Below are 19,848 nucleotides of genomic sequence, written 5' to 3'. Positions count from 1 at the left end.
TTTTTAAATGATATTTATCATCACTTTGTTGAGTGCAAGCAGCAGAATGGGAAGATAGATGCTTTTCTATGAAAGGGGCTGCTGGAGAAGTGACATCCTCCAAGGGCAGGAAGTTTCACTTAAGAAGAAAGAATAAGGAAAGCACGCTCGGCTAAGATTTGGGAGCTTGTGCACATGGGGTTCTCCACAGAGCACAATAGAAGAGGTTAGTAGGGGAAGATAAGGGAGAGAATGAGGTTTAAGTAGGGGAAGAATAATTTAAAAATTCCTAAAGATATTAAAAAACCTCCCAAGTTTCTAAAATAGTAGATACATAGCAAATTAAGCTTCACAGAGAGTAGGGTCCAGAAACAGATTCATACCTCTCTAATGACATATTCTACCTTTTATCCCAGAAGCTAATTTAAATGTATCCTGCCAGAAAGTGAAGTTGAAATCTGGCACCAATGAGGCAGATCAAAGCCCCAGGGCAATTTTCTCCCTGCCAGGCACAGGGTCTAGCACTAGCAAATATAAAGCATTCACCATTATTGGTTGCATGAAATGAATAAACATGTAAAACCTGCTTACGGACTGTGACAGCCACATAGGAATATTAGGGTAGATTCTTCCTCTCAAGTTTTAGTAACAGTAAAAGTAGAAAGAAATAGTTAAATATTGTAATCACTAAAAGCTGCAACTGAAATGGGCCAATGGGCAGCAGAAAAGAAGGGGAGAAGGAAAAAGGGAATCAATAATAACCTATTAAGAACATCTTTCTTGATGGATATGTCTCAAATTCTGATCTCTTCTCCTCCTAACAAGGTCCAGAATGAGTCTTAAGACTTATTCTGTTCATAACTGAAGAACAGAAGGCGATCAGCTATAGTACATCTTCATGACAAAAATTATAAACAAACAAGTGAATAAATCTCATATGTTCTCAGAAGCTGTGAGGCTTCTCACATTTCATCAATGTGACTCTTCCAAAAAAACATTTATCAATTTATAATTATATTGAGATTTATTTACAGTCCATATAATGGAATACCTCATAAGATGCTTGAATAGACTACTGGTTCCTTGATTAAACTAAAAGGAACTTCTTATATGAAAATGATTATATCTCAGTTCTTTTGTATTTGCTAAATAATCTTCTTTACTTGTAGAATGGCTCATACTCTACATCTGTAAATATGAATATAAATAATTCCAACTCCCACATAAGACTGTCATGAGGATTAAATGAGCTATTAAGAGTTACACCTGGGCCAGACATATAGTAAGCACTTATTAAATGGTTACTATCAACTACTGCTATTATTTACAGACATCAACTACAATTTATAGAATTGAAAAATAATGCCAAGTTTAACTGTAATGATTTAAAAATAAAATTCAAGTTTATGGTGTCCTGACATCTATTCTCTCAATGTAAGCATAATTTCAAGGCTTATAAATGTTTAATATATATTTCCATAAAGGACTACAAGGGTCTAATTAGTTTTAGTCAGTATTAAGCTAAAGAGAAATTTTCTTATATAACTGATATTTTAGTGCAATCCCTAAGTTTTAAAATTGCAGAGATATCTGGTTTTTATTCAAGTGCAATTAACTTGCTTTTAAAGATTTTTATGTGACAGTAGTTGGAGTGCCAGATGAAGCACTGTTGCTGTGTCTCTAAGAAGAATAAAAATAACACAGAAATCACACAAACAATGTGAAATTCAAAAACACAAAATCTCTCCCATTTTAAAATACACTACCGTCCTCCTAAAAATCCCACATGTCCCATCTTCTCTTTCTCTTCCTTTCATGGCAAAATTTCTTTAAAGAGTGGTCTACATGCCTGATCTGATGCTCCTTACTTACCCTCTCTTCACTTCCTATTGCTGCTCTAATGAATTACTACAGACTTGGTGGCTTAAAATAACCCAAATTTATTATATGTTGTAGATTAGAAGTCTGACATAGATGTCATTGGGCTAAAATCAAGGTGTCAGCAGGGCTACATTTGTTCTGGAAGCTCTAGGGGAGAGTCTGTTCCCTTGCCTTTCCAGCTTCAAGAGGCTGCCTGCATTCCTTGGCTCTGGCCCCTTCCTCCATATTCAAAGTCAGCAATGGCAGGTAAGCCACTTCTCACACTGCATCACTCTAACCTCTTCTGTAGTCATATCTCCACCTGACTCTCTTTGCCTTCCTCTTTTACTTTTAAAGACCTCTGTGATTACACTGGGTCCACCCAGATAATCCAGGATAATCTCCCTATTTTAAGGACATCTGACTAACAATTTTAATTCCATCTGCAACCTTAATTCTCATTTATCATGTAACCCAACATATTCACTGAGTCTGAGGATTAGGATGTGGGCATCTTTGGGTGGCTGTTATTCTGCCTCCCACAGCCTCTATTCATTCCTTAATACATTACAGTACAACCTCTACCTCCGTAATACCACCACAGACTAAGGTTAAAAACAACCTCATGTTACCAGAGTCAATGAGTACTTTTCAGTCCTCATACTACTTGACTTTTCAGCTGCACTTTGCAAACCAAAAGAAAGAATATCTCAAGAAGAACAAAGTGAGACTGGCACAAGAACAATTCCTGTGGGTCCAGCCCAAACTGAGTTCTCCAAAAATTTTGTTGTGTTAAAGCCACTTAATTTGGGGGTGGTTTGTTATGTAGAAAAGGCTAATGGATACATTAGTAAGTGGTAGGTCATGCTTGTAACCAAGTGACTTGCTCAAGATGACACACTTAGTAAGTGAAGAAGCTGGAATTTAAATCCAAGTCCCTGTGAGTCCAGAATCTCAAGGCCCTGCATTATCTGACTCTACAACCCTGCTGCTGCAGGACTCCACACTGTATTCCCCTTTATCTTTCTGCAGTCCTCCAACGCTCCACAGAGCTTCCTGTCTTCAGGCTACCACAGACACTGGTTGGAGCCCTGTGCCTGAAAAACATGTTCCTCCCCATCCCTCCTGTAGCTCCTCTAACTTCTATTCTTCCTCTTAAATTACACTTTAAATGTCACTTCTCCAGGAATGTCTTCCCTGATAACCCAGAATAGACTTAGGTCTTCTTATTATAGGCTCTCATTAGTACCCTCTGCATTTCCTTCCAAATACTTATGTCAAGGATAATTACTAACCATGCACTAATTTGTTTATTGTCTGTCGCTCTTTTAGATTATAAGGCCCTGAGGACAAGAATTCTGTCTAGGTTGTTTGAATCTATATCCAAGCACCTGGCACATCGTAAACATTTGTAACATGAATGAAGAGTTTTAGAACTGACAATATCTTGATGCAGTTCACCTATTGTATCAAAGGGGTCAATATCCCAAAGAGTGCTCCAGGAAACCTCCACAATGAACTTGAAGCTACATATCATCTCTCAGATGAGCCATCATTTATTCTTCCATTTTTGAGTCCTGTAAGGGCTCCTGTGCTTCTAAACTGGCTCAGTATTAGGCCCAGGGACTGTGGAGACAAGACTTCACCTAAAAGTTTGGGTGAAGTTCATATCTAGAGAAGTAACAAGTTAGAATGCTCAAGACTACTCTACCAGTGTGCAGTAATTCTAGTGCTGTGACACTGTAATATGTCCTTTTAGAAAATAATCTAAAATTGCAATGTTACAATGGTAGATTCTTTATTGTTCCCTTTAAGAAAAAAAGGATCTTTTTCTCTATTTTACTACAATGATGTACATGTAATTTAGGTCAAACTTTTTTCATATTAGGGACACAATTTGTGTCTCATTTCAATGGCACTTAATTTACATAGATATTTAATAATAGCAAGTAGACTTTGTTTTGTTGTAAGGTTACTCCGCCCTCAATCATACTTCCTTCTTGGATTTAGGATAGCGTACTGAGCACACACTCAAGTGTGTGTGTGTGTGTGTGTGTGTGTGTGTGTGTGTGTGTGTGTCATCTCTGTGTCTAAATAGGAAGGTGGGTGGAGATTGGAGGTGGGGGAAGTAGCCTTTAAACTAGTAAATTTGTTTTTCAAAACAATGAATTAATCTTAAGAACCTGAAGTGAAGATCTCCACAAAATTTCCAGGATTCTAGCAACTCCCTATGACAAAATTATTCATATAGTTCTGACAATATTTTATGGGGCTATCGTTAACAATACTGTATTGTATATTTGCAGGTTGCCAAGAGAGTAGATTTTAAAAGTTCTCATAGCAAGAAAAACAAATTTGTAACTACGGGAGGTGATGGATATTAACTAAACCCACTGTGGTAATCATTTCACAATATATACATATATCAAATCATTATGCTGTATGCACACCTTAAACTAATACAATGTTGTATGTCAATTATATCTCAGTAAGACTGGAAAAAATATATCTTGTGGGATTAACATTAGGGTAAACAGCATCTGCTCTCAATCAAAATTATTACTTTCTAAGTACATTTTATTTAATTACATTTCAAAACAAAAAAAGTAGGTGTTCAAAGTCATTTGTAAGTATTTGCAACAACTTTTTCTATCCGCACTATGAACGTTGCTGTTGAGAAGCCATGCTATTCAAGCCCTAAGAACAGGGAACAAATTCACGTTGTTGAGAAGGAACATACGTTGTCAGTTGGTAGAGGACAGTTTCAGCCACTCAAGACCTCTGCACATGTGACTTGACTTAACGTTGAACCCAGAAACCTCTCCACCATTTGTAGTTTATGTGCTTCTAAATCCTACACCTCCTGCTTTCAAGGAAAGATTCTCTGTTCTGCTTTCACTCTCCAAACATCTACTTATTTCTAGTAAAAGTCTGACTGACCTCTAGTCATCGAACCTTTTTATCTCCAATTCCCTCATTTAGTATTTCTCTCTCTCATATTTCCTCCTATGGAGGCACCTTCCAAAGAGCTAAATGCTCTTAGTCCCATATTTCTCCCATGATTCAGACCACCCTCCCCCCCTGCCCCAGGCACTGTTACTTGGTTTTCTTTTATTCTTTTTTCCTACAAATTTTTCTCTTCCTTCAGATATGCCTCACATACATTAACTCCCACACAGTCTGCTTCTCATTTCCACCTACTCTTCCTCCTCCAGACCACCTAAATCTCTCTCGATTGCTCCTTTTTTCTTGTCTTGTACCTAGAGTACAGTCTTAACATGATGTACCACACACACCTGAAAGTAATTTCTTTTTAATGTCCTGCCCAAGTCATCTCACTTTTTTTTCTTTTGGTTTCAGCTCAACAATCTAATAGCACCTCCTGTGAATGCATTCCAGCTTATCAAAATCATTACAAAGTTCTGACTAAGACATATCTATTTATCAGCGTTGTGAATCAGTCATATTTACTTCAAAGCAAGGAAGCTCCTTAGTTACTGTTTTGCTATATATTACAGACTGCAATGGATCATGACCATTCTAACTTTACCATCTCAGCAAGTATTCTCACCCTTGCAACGTTTGAGATGAAATTAATACTCGAAAGTGAAACTTTAATGTTTCAAATACCTTTTAACTCACATTGAAAGGATGACTCATGATGACAGAACTGTCTACAAGGCTGGGGTGGCATTCGTTACTGAGAACGCTCCTTAGCATCACCTTTATAAATACCTTTGTCATTTGCTTCTTTAGTGTCTTATGAATTCTACTGATTAATCTGACAGTTTATACAGTCATAGATCAGCTGGTGTTGTGATAAAATTACCACTAACAGATCAGAGAACACCAAAAGAAAAATTGTTTTTTACAGATTATTTTCCACATAGAATTCCCTCCCACTGTTAGTTGAAATGAATACAAGTTTTAAGAGACAGAGAGAATAGATGAAAAAATTTTTATATTTCTTGTTGTAACCATGCAGAGGTACAGAAAGAGCTATAAAAGGAGGTATGGTCTCCATGTTATAAGATTTGGAAAGGCTAAAAAATATATAAAGGAGAAAACCCATCAAATCCATATGATGCCATTAGATATAAATTAAAACAGAATCTAAAAAGATATTAATGATGTAGAATTAAAAAAAAAACAAAACAGAAATGTGACTTATAACAGATGGGTTTACAGGAGAGGTCAACAAATTATAGCCTAGAGGCTGAATCTAGCCCATTACTGCTGACTCCTGATTGAGAGGATAGCAAAAACAATATAAACTAATGGAAGGTAATTACAGCTAAACAAAGCATATCGTAGGAAACAATCAGACATACTCGGTTCTGATAGAAATGCTATACTTCCTATCTGGCAAATGTCAAGGGTAAGCATCTGTCAAGATAATACTAACACTAGAATCACCTTATCATTTGGAGAAGCCTGTGCCAATCAGGCAAATTTTATCCCAAAGGAACAAGCCTGGTCAAGAAATCTCCAGTGAGCATGAATTCTAGTAGGAGCATGATGCCAGCCTAGACCTCAATCTCCACGTCTACTCCCAAATCATCTTCAAGAATGGCAAGAATAATTATAAACCTCCATGACCTACCCCCTCAGCAAAACTCAGAGACAAAGAAAACTCATGCACACCAAACAGCATGCTGTGGGCAGGCTGAGAAAGAACAGAGCAGGACACAAGCAGTGCAGGAAGCTAACAAAACGCAGTTAAGATAGCAGGATACAAAATAGCTGAGAGCTATTAGATATGGTAGAAGAGAAGATCCCATTTACAACAGCAACAGATGACAGAATATCTAAGATTAACTTAAGAAATGTGGGTAGGAGGAAAATGATAAAACACTCTCGAAGGTCTCAGAAGTAGATTTCAGTATATGAGAAGATATACCATGTTCTTGAATAGGAATAACCAATATCATAAAAATGTCAATTCTCCCTTAATTAATTTTTTAATTTAAAACAATCCCACTAAAAATACCCTAACAATTTTTCCCCCCAGAACTAGACAATTTGATTCTCAAGTTCATTCTGAAAAATAAACAAACATGATGGGGTCCCATAGAGCTCTGAAAAATAACAGCAATGAAGGATAAAGGTGGACTTGCCTTGCCAGGTATTAAAACATACTGTAAAACTTTGATAAACTAAAACAGTGTGGTAATAGCATATGATTCAACAAACCAAACAGAACAGAGAATCAAGAAACAGACCCCAGTGTATATGAGAATTTAAGATATGAAAAAGGTAGCACCTTGAGTCTGTGCAAACTTGGACTTTTTACTAAATGGTGCTGGGAAAACCAAATAGCCATCTGAAAAAGAATAAGTTGGATATTTATTTCATGTTATATCTAAAGAAAAACTCCACACGGATCCAAGTTCTCCATGCAGTAAATAAAACTATATAAGTTTTATTTATTTATTTAAAAAAATATCAGTGAATTCTTTTATAACCTCAGAGTTGAGGAGATCTTTCTAACTATGACTTAAAATCGATAAGCCATAAAAATAGTTTTTATAAATTCCACTACACATAAATTTAAAATTTTATGTGGTAAAAATATTATGAAGTCAAAAGACAAATGAAAAACAGGGAAATATTTATAATGCATATCACAAATGGTTAATCTCTCTAAGAGCTCATAGAAAATTGAGAAGAAGAAACAGGCAAAGGGTATAAATAGATAACTTTCAGAAAAAAAAACAATTGACCTTTTAAACATATGTAAAGATGTTTAGCCTCACCAAGAAAAAATGCAAATTAACGCTACAATGAGACACCCCTCCTCACCTATGAGATAGGCAAATATCCAGAAGTTTGACAATACGCTCTGTGGAGAAATAGGCACTCTAATATAATGCTGGTGAGTGTAAAATGGTGCAACGCCTATGAAAAGCATCTGCAAAATTACAGATGGCAAAAATATAGATTTAGCAATTTCCCTTCCAGGAATCAAGCCTACAGTTTTTTCCTATACAAGTGGGAAATGACATATGTGCAAGTTATACCCTGAAGCAGCAAAATAGAAGACTGGAAACAACCCAAGGATCTGGTCATAGAGAACTGGTTGAGAACACTATGGAATACTATGTGGGAATAAAAAAGGATGGGGAAAATCTTTATGAATTGATTCAGAGTGATCTCTAGGATACACTGTTAAGTGAAAAATGAAAGGTCAGAACAGTACATAGAGTAGGCTACCTTTGGTTACAACTAATGGTAGCTGATATCAGGGACCCTGAAATATACCGCCATTTGAGTTAGCTTTTTAACTTCTTACTTTAAATACTGACAGTTAAAGGGAATGAATCTTGCTTTTCCATTAGCAACTGTATTTCAGGATAACCAAAGAATTACAGTGGATGAGATAAAGCCATACTTTACACACGAATGTCAACCAATAAATATAGAAGAAATGATAGATTTAGAAAATCACCATTTTGCAACTTATCAAGAAATAGTTGATTTGATCAAGGAATTATCAAGTGTTAAATGTTAAAACCATTAAGTGTCAAAACACCTCACATATTATTTTAACTTCTAAGGAAAAAAACATAACTCTATTATAGAGGGATCAGACTGTCATCTCTGTAATCGAGTCTTAGCATCACTAACAACCAGATAATAGGTTTCTCTTGATGTGACATAAGATGAAATATGCAACATCATCTATGGTATATTCCAGCTAAAATATTTAATGTTAATCTATCAAGACTTTAGATCTAACTTTCCAACTACTAGAATTCGGTAGAGAGAGGAATAAACTAAAAGATACTACAAGATATTTTTTCAGATGAATGAGCCAAGGATATAAAAAAGGGAATGTTCCAAATTAAGAGACTTCAAGGACATAACAAGCAAGTGAGTGTTCCTGGACTGGATCCTGGTTGGGACAAATCAGCCGTAAAGGATATTATGTGACAATTAGTGAAATCTGCCTCTGGACTTGTGTGGTACATCCCCACAGATTCTTTACAGTCCCATCATCAAGAAGTGAAGTCTAGGGGCCCGCCCGCAGAGTGGTTGAGGTCGCATACTCTGCTTCTGGCGGCCCGCGGTTTGCAGGTTCAGATCCCAGGCGCGGACCTATGCACTGCTCATCTAGCCACGCTGTGGCAAGCGTCCCACATATAAAGTAGAGGAAGATGGGCACGGTTGTTAGCCCAGGGCCAATATTCCTCAGCAAAGAGGAGGACTGGCAACAGATGTTAGCTCAGGGCTAATCTTCCTCACACACACAAAAAAGAAGTGAAGTCTATTTCCCTACTCGTTGAAGCTGAGCTGGTCTTGTGTTGGAACTGAGGCTGTGTGAGCTCCAGAGCCTGGCCTCAGGAGGCCTTACAGCCTCTACCTTTGCCCTCTTGGTGGTTTCATGAGCTGTCCTGAGACTGCCACATTATGAAGCTGATCTACTGCACGGGACGATAGGGGGCCATGTGGAGGAGAAGTAAGGTGCCCCAGCCAACAGCCAGCACCAATTGCCAGACATGAGAGTGAAACTATCTTGGCCCTTCAAGCCCAGCCAACCCTCCAGCTGACCACCACATGAGGGGCCCAGGCTAAACCAGCAGAGATCTGCCAGGCCAACCCTCAGAATCATGAGAAAACAAACCACTGTTTCAACAGCTAAGTTTTAGAGTGGTTTCTTATGCAGCAATAAATAACCTGTACCACTGGGTATTAAATGAAATGAAAATTCACTAACCAGGAAAGGTACACACCAACTGAAAAAAAACTGGTTACAAATTATATGTACAGGACAACCTCATTTAATAAAACATACATGCATGCAAACACAGACAAAAAGATTTAGACGGATGTGTACTGAGTAATAACAAGGGGATATACAATGAGGTAAACTCTGGGTAGTGAAAATGTTTTCCTCTTCTTATTTTTGCTTTCCTATATCTTCTATATGCCTATATACGCTTTTGTAGTAATAAAATAGTTTTCAAAACATATCATGTTCTTAAAAAAGGTCTATAGTGTTTACCTATTCATCAGACAAAGAGGTCAGCTGGATCCCTGAAAAGCTCAACACGAAAATCTTGCTATTAACCTCTAATAGGTTAACAGTACACTAACAGTACACTAAAAGTACACTAACAGTACAAAAGTACACTAACAGTACACTAAAAGTACACTAACAGTATACAAAAGTACACTAACAGTACACAAAAGCTGGATAAAGTCCCTTTAGGGACAGTTAGGGCTGAATTGCGTCCCCTCAAAATTCATATATTGAATCCCGAGCCTCTAATACCTCAGAATGAGACTGTATTTGGAGACAGGGCCTTTAAAGAGGTGATTAAGGGGCTGGCCCAGTGGTGCAAGCGGTTAAGTGCGTGCGCTCCGCTGCGGCGGCCCGGGGTTCGCCGGTTCAGATCCCGGGCATGCACCGACACACTGCTTGGCAAGCCATGCTGTGGCGGCGTCCCATATAAAGTGGAGGAAGATGGGCACGGACGTCAGCCCAGTGCCAGTCTTCTTCAGCAAAAAAAAAAAAAAAAAAAGAGGAGGATTGGCAGATGTTAGCACAGGGCTGATCTCCTCACCAAAAAAAAAAAAAAAAAAAAAAAGGTGATTAAGGTATTAAAATGAGGCCATTAGAGTGGGTCCTAACCTGATCTGACTGGTGTCCTTATAAGAAGGGGAAATTTGAACACAAAAAGCAACACCAGGGGTGTGAATGCACAGAGGGATGACCATGGGAAAAGGCAGCAGGAGGGTGGCCATCTGCAAGCCAAGCAGAGAGGCCCAGAACAGGTCCTTTCCTGACGGCCCGCAGAGGAAACCAACCCTGCCAGCACCCTGATCTTGGACTTCCAGCTGCCAGAAACTGAGAGAAAATAAATTTCTGTTGTTTAAGCCACCCAGTCTGTGGTATTTTGTTATGGCAGCCCTAGCAGACTAAGATAGGAACTAAGAGCACAGCACAATATTTGGAAAACTAACCTAGTGTGCATTTTAAGCACAGCAAACAAATAACTGAACCATAAACAGTTTATAGTAAGCCTTGTTCTAGATTGCTGAAAAGCTTTTTGTCTTTAAACTCAAATAACAACTACAAAGATGCACAGAGAGAAATTATATTAAATATACACATGTGGAAAGGAGGTAGACGGCATGCTTTCTAAATGCACTGCCTCACTTATGATGAATAAATATGTTGTCTAGTCTACATTCTACTCTTGAGAGCTGGCAAAAGAAACGGGTTTTCTTGCTTCGTTTATTTATGGGCCACTGACAAAGAGCAAAAATAATGGAGAATCAACAACTAAAGAGCAACATTATCAAGAACTATTGCTTTTTAATGAAATACAAAATATTTCTTTCACTCATCTACTTTTTTTGTGTGTGTGAGGAAGATCAGCCCTGAGCGTTACGTCTGTTGCCAATCCTCCTCTTTTTGCTGAGGGAGGCAGGCCCTGGGCTAACATCCATGCCCATCTTCCTGTACTTTATATGGGATGCCGCCACAGCATGGCTTGATAAGCGGTGCGTAAGACCGCACCTGGGATCCAAACCCACGAACCCGGGGCCGCCGAAGCAGAGCACACGAACTTAACCACTACAACACCAGGCCGACTCCTCACTCATCTACTTTTAAATTTAAAACATTATTTACAAAAACTACACTATTTATAATAAACAATAAAGAAAAAGATTGAGTACAGTTATGGTAAGAGAACAGGAAAAAGAGAGAGGAGAGAGAAAGCTGTGGTGTGGTGGGACCAAGTCTGGCAGTTTGGGTTCTTACTGCTTCTGGTTCATACTAGCTGTACAATCTCAGGCAGGGCATCTCACCTTTATGAGCCAGTTTGTTGTGAAGGGAGAAGCTTGAACAAGATAATCATTTCTCAACCACTCTCTGTGGACTCCCTAAGGCTTCCTTAGAAATTCCGGTAGGGCGAGGAACAGAAATGAACTGGTAGGGCTTGGTGCCCTTAAGCTCAGATTCAAGTAGAGCTACTTATTTCTATTTGTTTTCCATTTGAATATTTGTGTTTCACTTGAGGGAACGGTTCTGGTGCTAAAAATGTTTGACACCATTGTATTAAAATGGTCTCTGCCCTACAACCTACTGGGTAAAAATACTGAAGGAATATGTATTTAAAAATCATTAAATAACATAGCTGAGCAGATACACACAGGAGACAAAATGAAGGCCCAAATGATATTGACTTGAGGAAACAACTGGCAGATAACATTAATGGGGACTCTGATGGGACAGGAGAGATTGTGGCCTATGTGAATAAAAGATTTAGGATTGTAGTTGACGGTAAGCATTGCGAAATGAGCCTGAAGTGTAACTTCATGACTCAAAAAGTGAATGCAATTCTAGGCATCATTAATAAAAGTATAATTTCCAAAACGAGAGCATTCAATAAAACTGCCAAATATATATTTTAAAAACCTGTTTGTACTACCAATAATCAAAGAATACAGGCAGCATTGTTTGGTAGACTGAAATGAGTCAGACCTGAGTTCCAACCTTCATTCTCAAGCTTATGCAAGATACGTAACTTCAGGAAATGCAGCTCGCTCCAGACCTTTGACATAGCTATCGAGGGGACTCTGGCAGCGTCGTTGTAAGGGTTAGTGTTACTATGGATAATACCTAGCATAGTGCTGGCATACTGGAGGCACCCAAGAAATAGCCAGTGTTTACAGAGCACTACATGAAATTCTATCTCATCTAATCCTCAGAACAGTTCAATAACAGGGGATTATAATACACGAATGCAAAATATCCCAAGAATGGGACTAAGATGGTAACAGATGAAATAGTCGATGACGGCAGAGAGCAATACTAGAAGTATCGCATTTACTTCTAGTAGGAACAGAAAATGGTGCAACTTTTCTGCAAAGTAATCTGGCAATACGCACAGAGGACATTTCCAAAGTTCAAATGCAATGGTTCAACTCTACCTGGGAAAGGAAAGGTTTCAGAAAGTGCCTGTGGGTAGAAATGGGAGTGATCAGAGGGTTGACTGATTAGCGGGTATCTCCATTAATACGCAGGCTGATCACCAGAAAAGCATCTCTAGGAACAGAAGGTTTTTTCTTCTGTTTTATTTTTCCCAATTACTGATTCCCATAAATATCCCCTTGTCAGCCCCAAACTGTATGTTCCTGAGAACTGAAGCAGAAATTGTGGCCCACTTCACCATTCAGCGCCTCCTGTTTGAATGGAAGCACACCACCCAGGGAAGCGGCTATTCCTCATGACTCCAGTGTTAATCTTAAGGTTAACAAAGGAATGTGGGATAGACGTATATAAATTCCTTCCGGATGAGAGGTCCCAAATTCAGAGCAATTCATGATGTTCAAGGAAACATCACCACAAAGAGAAGAAATGAAGTATTTTGACTTCCACTCTTATAAGTCCAAAGTATGTTGCCCTTTGACTGCATTACAACACAAGAATCAAGGAAAAATGTTTTTGTCAAAAGTCTGACAACAATGAACACTTACCTAAAATGAGATGAAGTTTGGTTTCTGTCTGGAAAGCATAGTGCAATGTCACCAAAAATGGCGACTGCCTAATGTGTTCCAGGACTTGTCGCTCCGTCCTCGTGTGCTCTGTGGTTTTGGCCTTTTGAACTATTGTTGCCTTTTTCAAAACTTTCATGGCATACAGCTTTCCAGTATCATGACCACTTATTTTACGAACTAGAAATACTTTTCCATAAGCTGAAAATGAAAAGAAAAATAAAAAGAATTGAAATGCGACACAGGCAGAATGGTAATTTATTGGAAGTTGACAGCTACAATGCAAAAAAAAAAACACTCTTTGAATGAAAAAGTATCCTTAGTGCTGTTTCAAACAGTTCTTTGATAATTTTTTCAATTTTATGCTAAAAATATTTCTAGGTCTAACCCTCAATATTTACATATCTAACCACTGCTGACAAAATTATGCTTTCACTCTTTTACTATTATTCTCTCCTCAATATTTTTTTTTTTTTTTAAGATTTTTATTTATTTTATTTTTTCCCCCCAAAGCCCCAGTGGATAGTTGTATGTCGTAGCTGCACATCCTTCTAGTTGCTGTATGCGGGACTCGGCCTCAGGATGAACGGAGAAGTGGTGCCTCGATGCGCACCCGGGATCCGAACCCGGGCCACCAGCATCGCAGCGCGCGCACTTAACCACCAAGCCACAGGGCCGGCCCTCTCAATATTTTTAGCTGTAGGAAACTAGCTGTTATTATGGTCAATTAACCACAATCCAGTTCTGGAACAACTAGGACACTTTAGACATCAGATAAAACCTCTAAGTTTTGCTACTGATGTAAACAAATGAAAACAGTTCTTAACACTCTCATACACACATATAAATCAAGTACCTCAAGCACCCCTCTATACTTATTTAAAAAAAAGTCTAAAGCAACATAAGCTGACATTATATAAACAAAACAGACTTTCAGATCTAAAGACCCTAAATTGCAAGCAATACTGACAGAAGCCCCTTTATATCTCTGGGCACTAACTCATGGCTTGGTAGGTCAACCTTGTCACATTTCCGTAAGTACAGGCTCAGTGGGCAAATCTTGTGAGTGGTGCCACTCCCCCACGTGGAGAACTGTGGCTGTATGGGCACTGTGCCTCTCGGGCAGAGCAGGCATCTGCATTTATTTCCTTAGAGAAGAGAGGAGAGGGCAGGAAGAGGTGGGAGGAAGAGGCGGAGGAAGGGCAGGCAAAAACACTGCCAGAGGGAAGAGGTGCGTCCCCAGTTCATCCCTACAAGGTATAAATTCTCTTCCCTGTTAAAAAGCACACACCTCCCGGGATGGTTAAGCTCAGTCCCACGTTCCAAGTTAATCACTTGGATCAGACCACTCTGGAGTTAGTCTGAGTTCTGACCCAGACCAGTGCTTCCACACACTCTGCCCACACCTCTACAGCACTTGGCACAGAATTCTGTTCTAATGCACCCACCGAAATAAGAGAGCTTTAAGGGAAGGCCTCTTGTACCCTGTACGTCATTCAGTTCAATACTTCGGGAAGTAAATTAGTACTGACACACGATATACAGCAGGTCAGCGACTGACTGTAATATCCCTGAGGAGGCGAAGAACCAACACTTATTAAGGACTCGTCTATGCCAGGCTCTGTGCTAAACATATTCCACATATTGATTCACTTAATCCTTACAACAGCCAATAAGGTCAGCACTTTTAGTAATTTCCTTTTGTAGATGAGGAAATAGGTTCAGAATACTTGAGGAACTGGCCAAAAGACGTGGGTAAGAAGTGGCATAACTGATTCAAATGCAAGCAGTGTGACTCCAGGAACCACACTCTTAATCATAAATGAATTAAAAAAAAATGATTCTTCACAAATACCAGAAATCAGATGTTCTGGATTTTAATAAAATCAGCACCATAAACATACTGAACACATTCTGGAAGACAGAAAAAGTTCACAAAAAGTTTGTGTCTTATCTCATTGTAAATAAAATAATTATAGATTGAGATTTTATTAAGATTTTTTAGGGAACCAAAAAAGAAAATAACTTTTAGATCCTAACAAATTAACCTAAAGTATAAAAATGAAAAAGTTCATCTATTCAGAAGCATTGAAATGAAGCCAGACAATATTCTAATGACGTGTACTATATCTTCCACAGAGTAAGTCACTATACAAACTCAGGAGAAAGTAAAGTTCTCTACAAGTATGGGGCTTTTGTGTTCCCTGCATACACATGGCACCTACCCTAAATTCCTGTTCTCCAAGACTCCTATCTCCAGGGGGCTACGGTCCTTAGAAATTATGGTTATCCACCTATCCTCTCCAACAAAGAAAATTTTTCTACAATATCACTGGAAGATGGCAATTCAGCTTCTTCTAGCACTCACGTTTGTCTCAGCATAGATGTTGACCATGTGGCAGACAGACCCAGGGTGTTCGCACCTCACCTCTGAGTACGTGTCAAGCACTTGAGAGAGATATTAACTCATTCGATTCTTATAACATCCCTATAAGTAGGGAAGGAGGATTACCTCTATTTTACCGATGAAGAAACTGAAGCGTAGAAGAGCTGGGTCACTTTCCCAAGGTCACATTTGCCCATTCAGCCCAACTCCTAAGCCCACACTCGTAGCTGTGCTCCAGCTGCCTCCCTTAAATGAAGGACCTCACAGGCAAATAAACAAGGAGCCAGACATTCAACTGAAGTCACAATACAGGTTAGGTGTTATAGTATTGGAATGGACACAGTGCTACTACTTCTAAGAAAAGAAACTTCTGTGAAGTAGCAATTTTACTGAGTGGGGGGGGGAATCTAAATATGTTCCTTATATTGAGTAGAAACAGACCTTTTTATAATATTCATCTGTTGATCCTTCTATACCCTCTAGACTTACAAAACAGAAAATTACTCTTCTTCTATAATTGTTTAAATATTCCAAAACATTGTCATGCCATCTCATCTAGGCAAAATGTCCTTATTCCTTAAACCAATCTTAAAAGTAAATGACTTTGAGACTTTTCACCACTAGGAGGTTCCATTTGTGAGTTTGTAAATATTGTTTCTTTGATTTCTTTCCTGTTACTGTAAAAAACAACTTATTTTACTCCAAATAAATGTGAGGTAGCATGGGATTCTAATGCATGTGGTCAAATAATTTAAAATCATCCTTATTGCCATGTTATACGCTATCTGGTCAAATAATTAAGTCATCCTCCTTGCCAGGTGATGATATCCAGAAGTTTTCCAAAAATATGAGCTAAGGACTACATATCCTGCCAATACAATTATTTTCATCTATCAGAAAATGTCAGGGGAAAAAGTATGATGAAGCTCACAAATCTTTTGTTTTTACTTTTATAATTGCCATAATGAATTAAAGCTACAGTACTCCTAGTGCATGGTAAGTGCCAACAGACGCTTATGTCAACAAAATTCAAGGAGTGCCTTACTACGTTCCAAACAATGAATATCTCAGACAAACAGGATCTTATTTATGAGCAGGCTGCCTAACTAAAACATAGTTGCCTCCCAACAGCCTTGTTTTTAAGCAGCCATCAGGCTGCTTATCACATTGCCAAAGGGGAAGAAAACACATTCACTATTGGAGAGACCTGGAAGAGGCCACCTTCCCTAGTTAACCTGTTTTGCAGATTAGTGCAGAGGGAGAAAGTGAAGTAGCCCTTCTGTGGAATAGTGCCATCCACTCCAGAACCACCTACATGTTTTCCAATATCTTGAGGGGCCATTGAAACTGAAATTGGTGGCAATATTATTTCCTTTTAGTTTGCAACTAGATGAATGACTGACTGCCTTCTAATGCAGCCAACTCCTGGCTTTCATTTGCTATGTGTGTGCTGACATCATTAAAGAATTCCCATTTTGAAAGCATCTTTTGGAAATTGCAAAGGCTACAAATGGTGAAAACTCTTCTGGCTAAAAAAGATAAAGAAGAGTACTTCCTGCTCAGACGGAGCCCCTAAAATGGATGTTTGGCAACACATCCGGATTTGCTGCTTAGATGAATAGACTAAGCTTCATGCTTAAGTCTTTCATTTCTGCATCAAAATGCAATGGCTTCAAGTGCTCTATTAGCAATCTTCACAGAAGTCTTGTATACTGCTATGAATCTTATCAATTTCATCAGAGCCGGGGCCTTTTCAAAATACTTTGTCAAGAAATGTGAGTAAAAGAGGATATGAAGTTCCCTGGTTTTCCAGTGAGCAGTCTTGCAGCTCTTGGCTGAACTTGAGGTAGAGGTTCTACTTATTTTGAGGTAGAGGGAAAGTAAATTCTAAGAATAAATGATGAGAAGGATTAATTCCTGACTTAGCTTGAGTCATCTGTGACCATACGAATGAGATAAATCTTTCAATTCTAGGCCCTACAGACATCGTTTTGGATTCTGCTGAAAATTTGTGTGTTCTTTTAGCCAAGTAGCCGTTTCAGAAGAGAGAACTGTATCAACACAGCTATGTAAACTTTCCCAAAGCTGGAGAAAGACTTCCCTAGGTTGGAGGACACTACAGATATCTTATGAAGGTTACTTCTGTTCAAACTAAGATGTGGATTTATAATTCTATTCTACCTGACATAGACAGCACAATGTTGACAAACCTTGTTGACAATGATCTCACTGGCTGGATGATAAAGAAAATAATGTAAAATGAACTGAACGGGTGTCATGGGGAAATGTCTAGTTCCTTAGAGTAGATCCTGCCTCAATCTGCTTTTCCAAATGTGGTACTTTTATTCTATTTGCCACAATTATCAGTATGAATCAGGCTTTTTTACCACTTGCTGTCATAATAAAGAAAAGTTAAAACTGACAGTTTTAAAACAAGATGACGTTCATGCTGCTACGCAAAAAACCACTGCACAATTTCAACTACTTTTTCAAGCTAAACAAAAGCAGCCTTCTTGCTGAAATTTCTTGTGAGCATAATTAAATTGATCTTTTCACTTTATTTATGAAATCTGAATTCATTAAAAATTTTTAGGAAGTAACCTTTAATCTTTGTATTAAAGTGATTAATGAGATCAATTGGTTAAAAAATATTTTTATAGTCTGTCTGTAAAAGCAATTAATTTACAAGGCCAAATGATTAAATGAATATAAAATCTGTATATGTTGACAAGCATCATGCTGGGGGGAAAAGTTAAGAATTATTATTGTTCTAGAAGGCATCTGGTTTATTTCCTTCATCATAGTGCTCACCTAGGACATGCTGCTCTCACTGGGATCCGAATGGCTCAACTACTGTGAGATCACTGTTTTCTGTCACTGAAACTTTTATTAATGCTGCTTAAAACTGTATACATCATACACACTGCTTAGCAGCCACGCGACACTTTGGGTTCATACCGAACTTGTAGCGTAAACTACTGTATTTGAACTACTGCTTTTTAAAATCGTATGGCAGAAAGTCTTTTAGTGACTTCCACTTAACTCTCAAGACTACACCCCCTCCCTCTGTAAAACACACGGCCGAACACTGAACGCCTGTAACTAGTTCACACGCCTATAACCAGTTCACCCGTGCACTTGTGTCCCCACACAATTCGGCTGCCTGCTTCACACCAGCCACACTGCCTTACCTGTTTAGGCCTGTTGTACACACTATTCTTATTATATAATTCAACTAAATATTACATAAACCACTGAAATGTAAATGTGAAAGAAAAGAGAAAAATGAGGTTGGATGCTTTGGGAGAACTAGATAAAAGCAAGACACTTAAAAAAAAGAACTGCTGAAAAATTAGGTGTGGGTGAAACAACCATAAAATACCAGGGGAAAAAACTGTGCAAATCTAAAAGGATTTTGTACTCAGATTACTTCAAATGTGTCTGCTTCTCACGCCACTTGAAAGAATCTGAAACTTAATTTTAGATGGATGCATTACAAGTGTGCTTTATGCAAAATAAACCATTGTTTAGCAAGCTATTTTCAAAGAAAGAGTCTTGTACCTATATCCAAATACTGGCAAGTGAATACATATTTACATGTTTTAAGTGAAAAGTAATACATTCAAAGTACATATTTATATATAACCTTTTAAAATGATTTTCCACTTTAACCAACTTTTTTTTTTTAACCACACGTACCAATCATGTCATATGAGAGAGTTTCCACTAACTAAAGGATCATATTTATTGCTGCTGGAATTCATCCCTTTCATCCTTCCAGATAATTGGAATCTTGTTAAAGAGTGACTTGGCCATCAACCATAGTACCTGTGCATCCTAGCTTGTTTTCATCCTCAATCTGGTAAACATGCCTTTTGTGCTGTCATCTAAGTTGTTGATAAAAATATAACTCTTCTGGCTCAAAACACTTTATTCCTGTTGCTCTTAAGATAAAGAACATCCTTCATATAACCTCAAAATTATCTGGCTTCTACCTACCTCTCTCCACCTTCTCACCATCTCCTTTAGCTCACTCCTTCAGACCTCCAGCCTTTCCTGACCTTCTAAACTAGGACAATTCCTCTAATTCCTCTAATTTTATGCTTTCATAACAC

General features: G+C 38.3%; 1 protein-coding gene across 1 annotated transcript in view; it reads right to left on the bottom strand.

The window, feature by feature from the left end:
- Positions 1-19,848, bottom strand: part of RPS6KA5 (ribosomal protein S6 kinase A5) — a 170,762-nt gene that overhangs the window by 80,397 nt on the left and 70,517 nt on the right. The window contains exon 3 of the mRNA XM_087448053.1: positions 13,330-13,548. Within this exon, the coding sequence (XP_087304179.1) occupies positions 13,330-13,548 (219 nt within the window). The remainder of the gene's footprint in view (positions 1-13,329; positions 13,549-19,848) is intronic.

Source organism: Ceratotherium simum, chromosome 24 (genome assembly GCF_057802395.1).
Source record: "Ceratotherium simum simum isolate JZ-2026a chromosome 24, ASM5780239v1, whole genome shotgun sequence".
In the NCBI taxonomy this organism is placed as follows: domain Eukaryota; kingdom Metazoa; phylum Chordata; class Mammalia; order Perissodactyla; family Rhinocerotidae; genus Ceratotherium; species Ceratotherium simum.
Note: the sequence above shows the minus strand (reverse complement) of the source record. Positions and strands in the feature narration are given on the sequence as shown.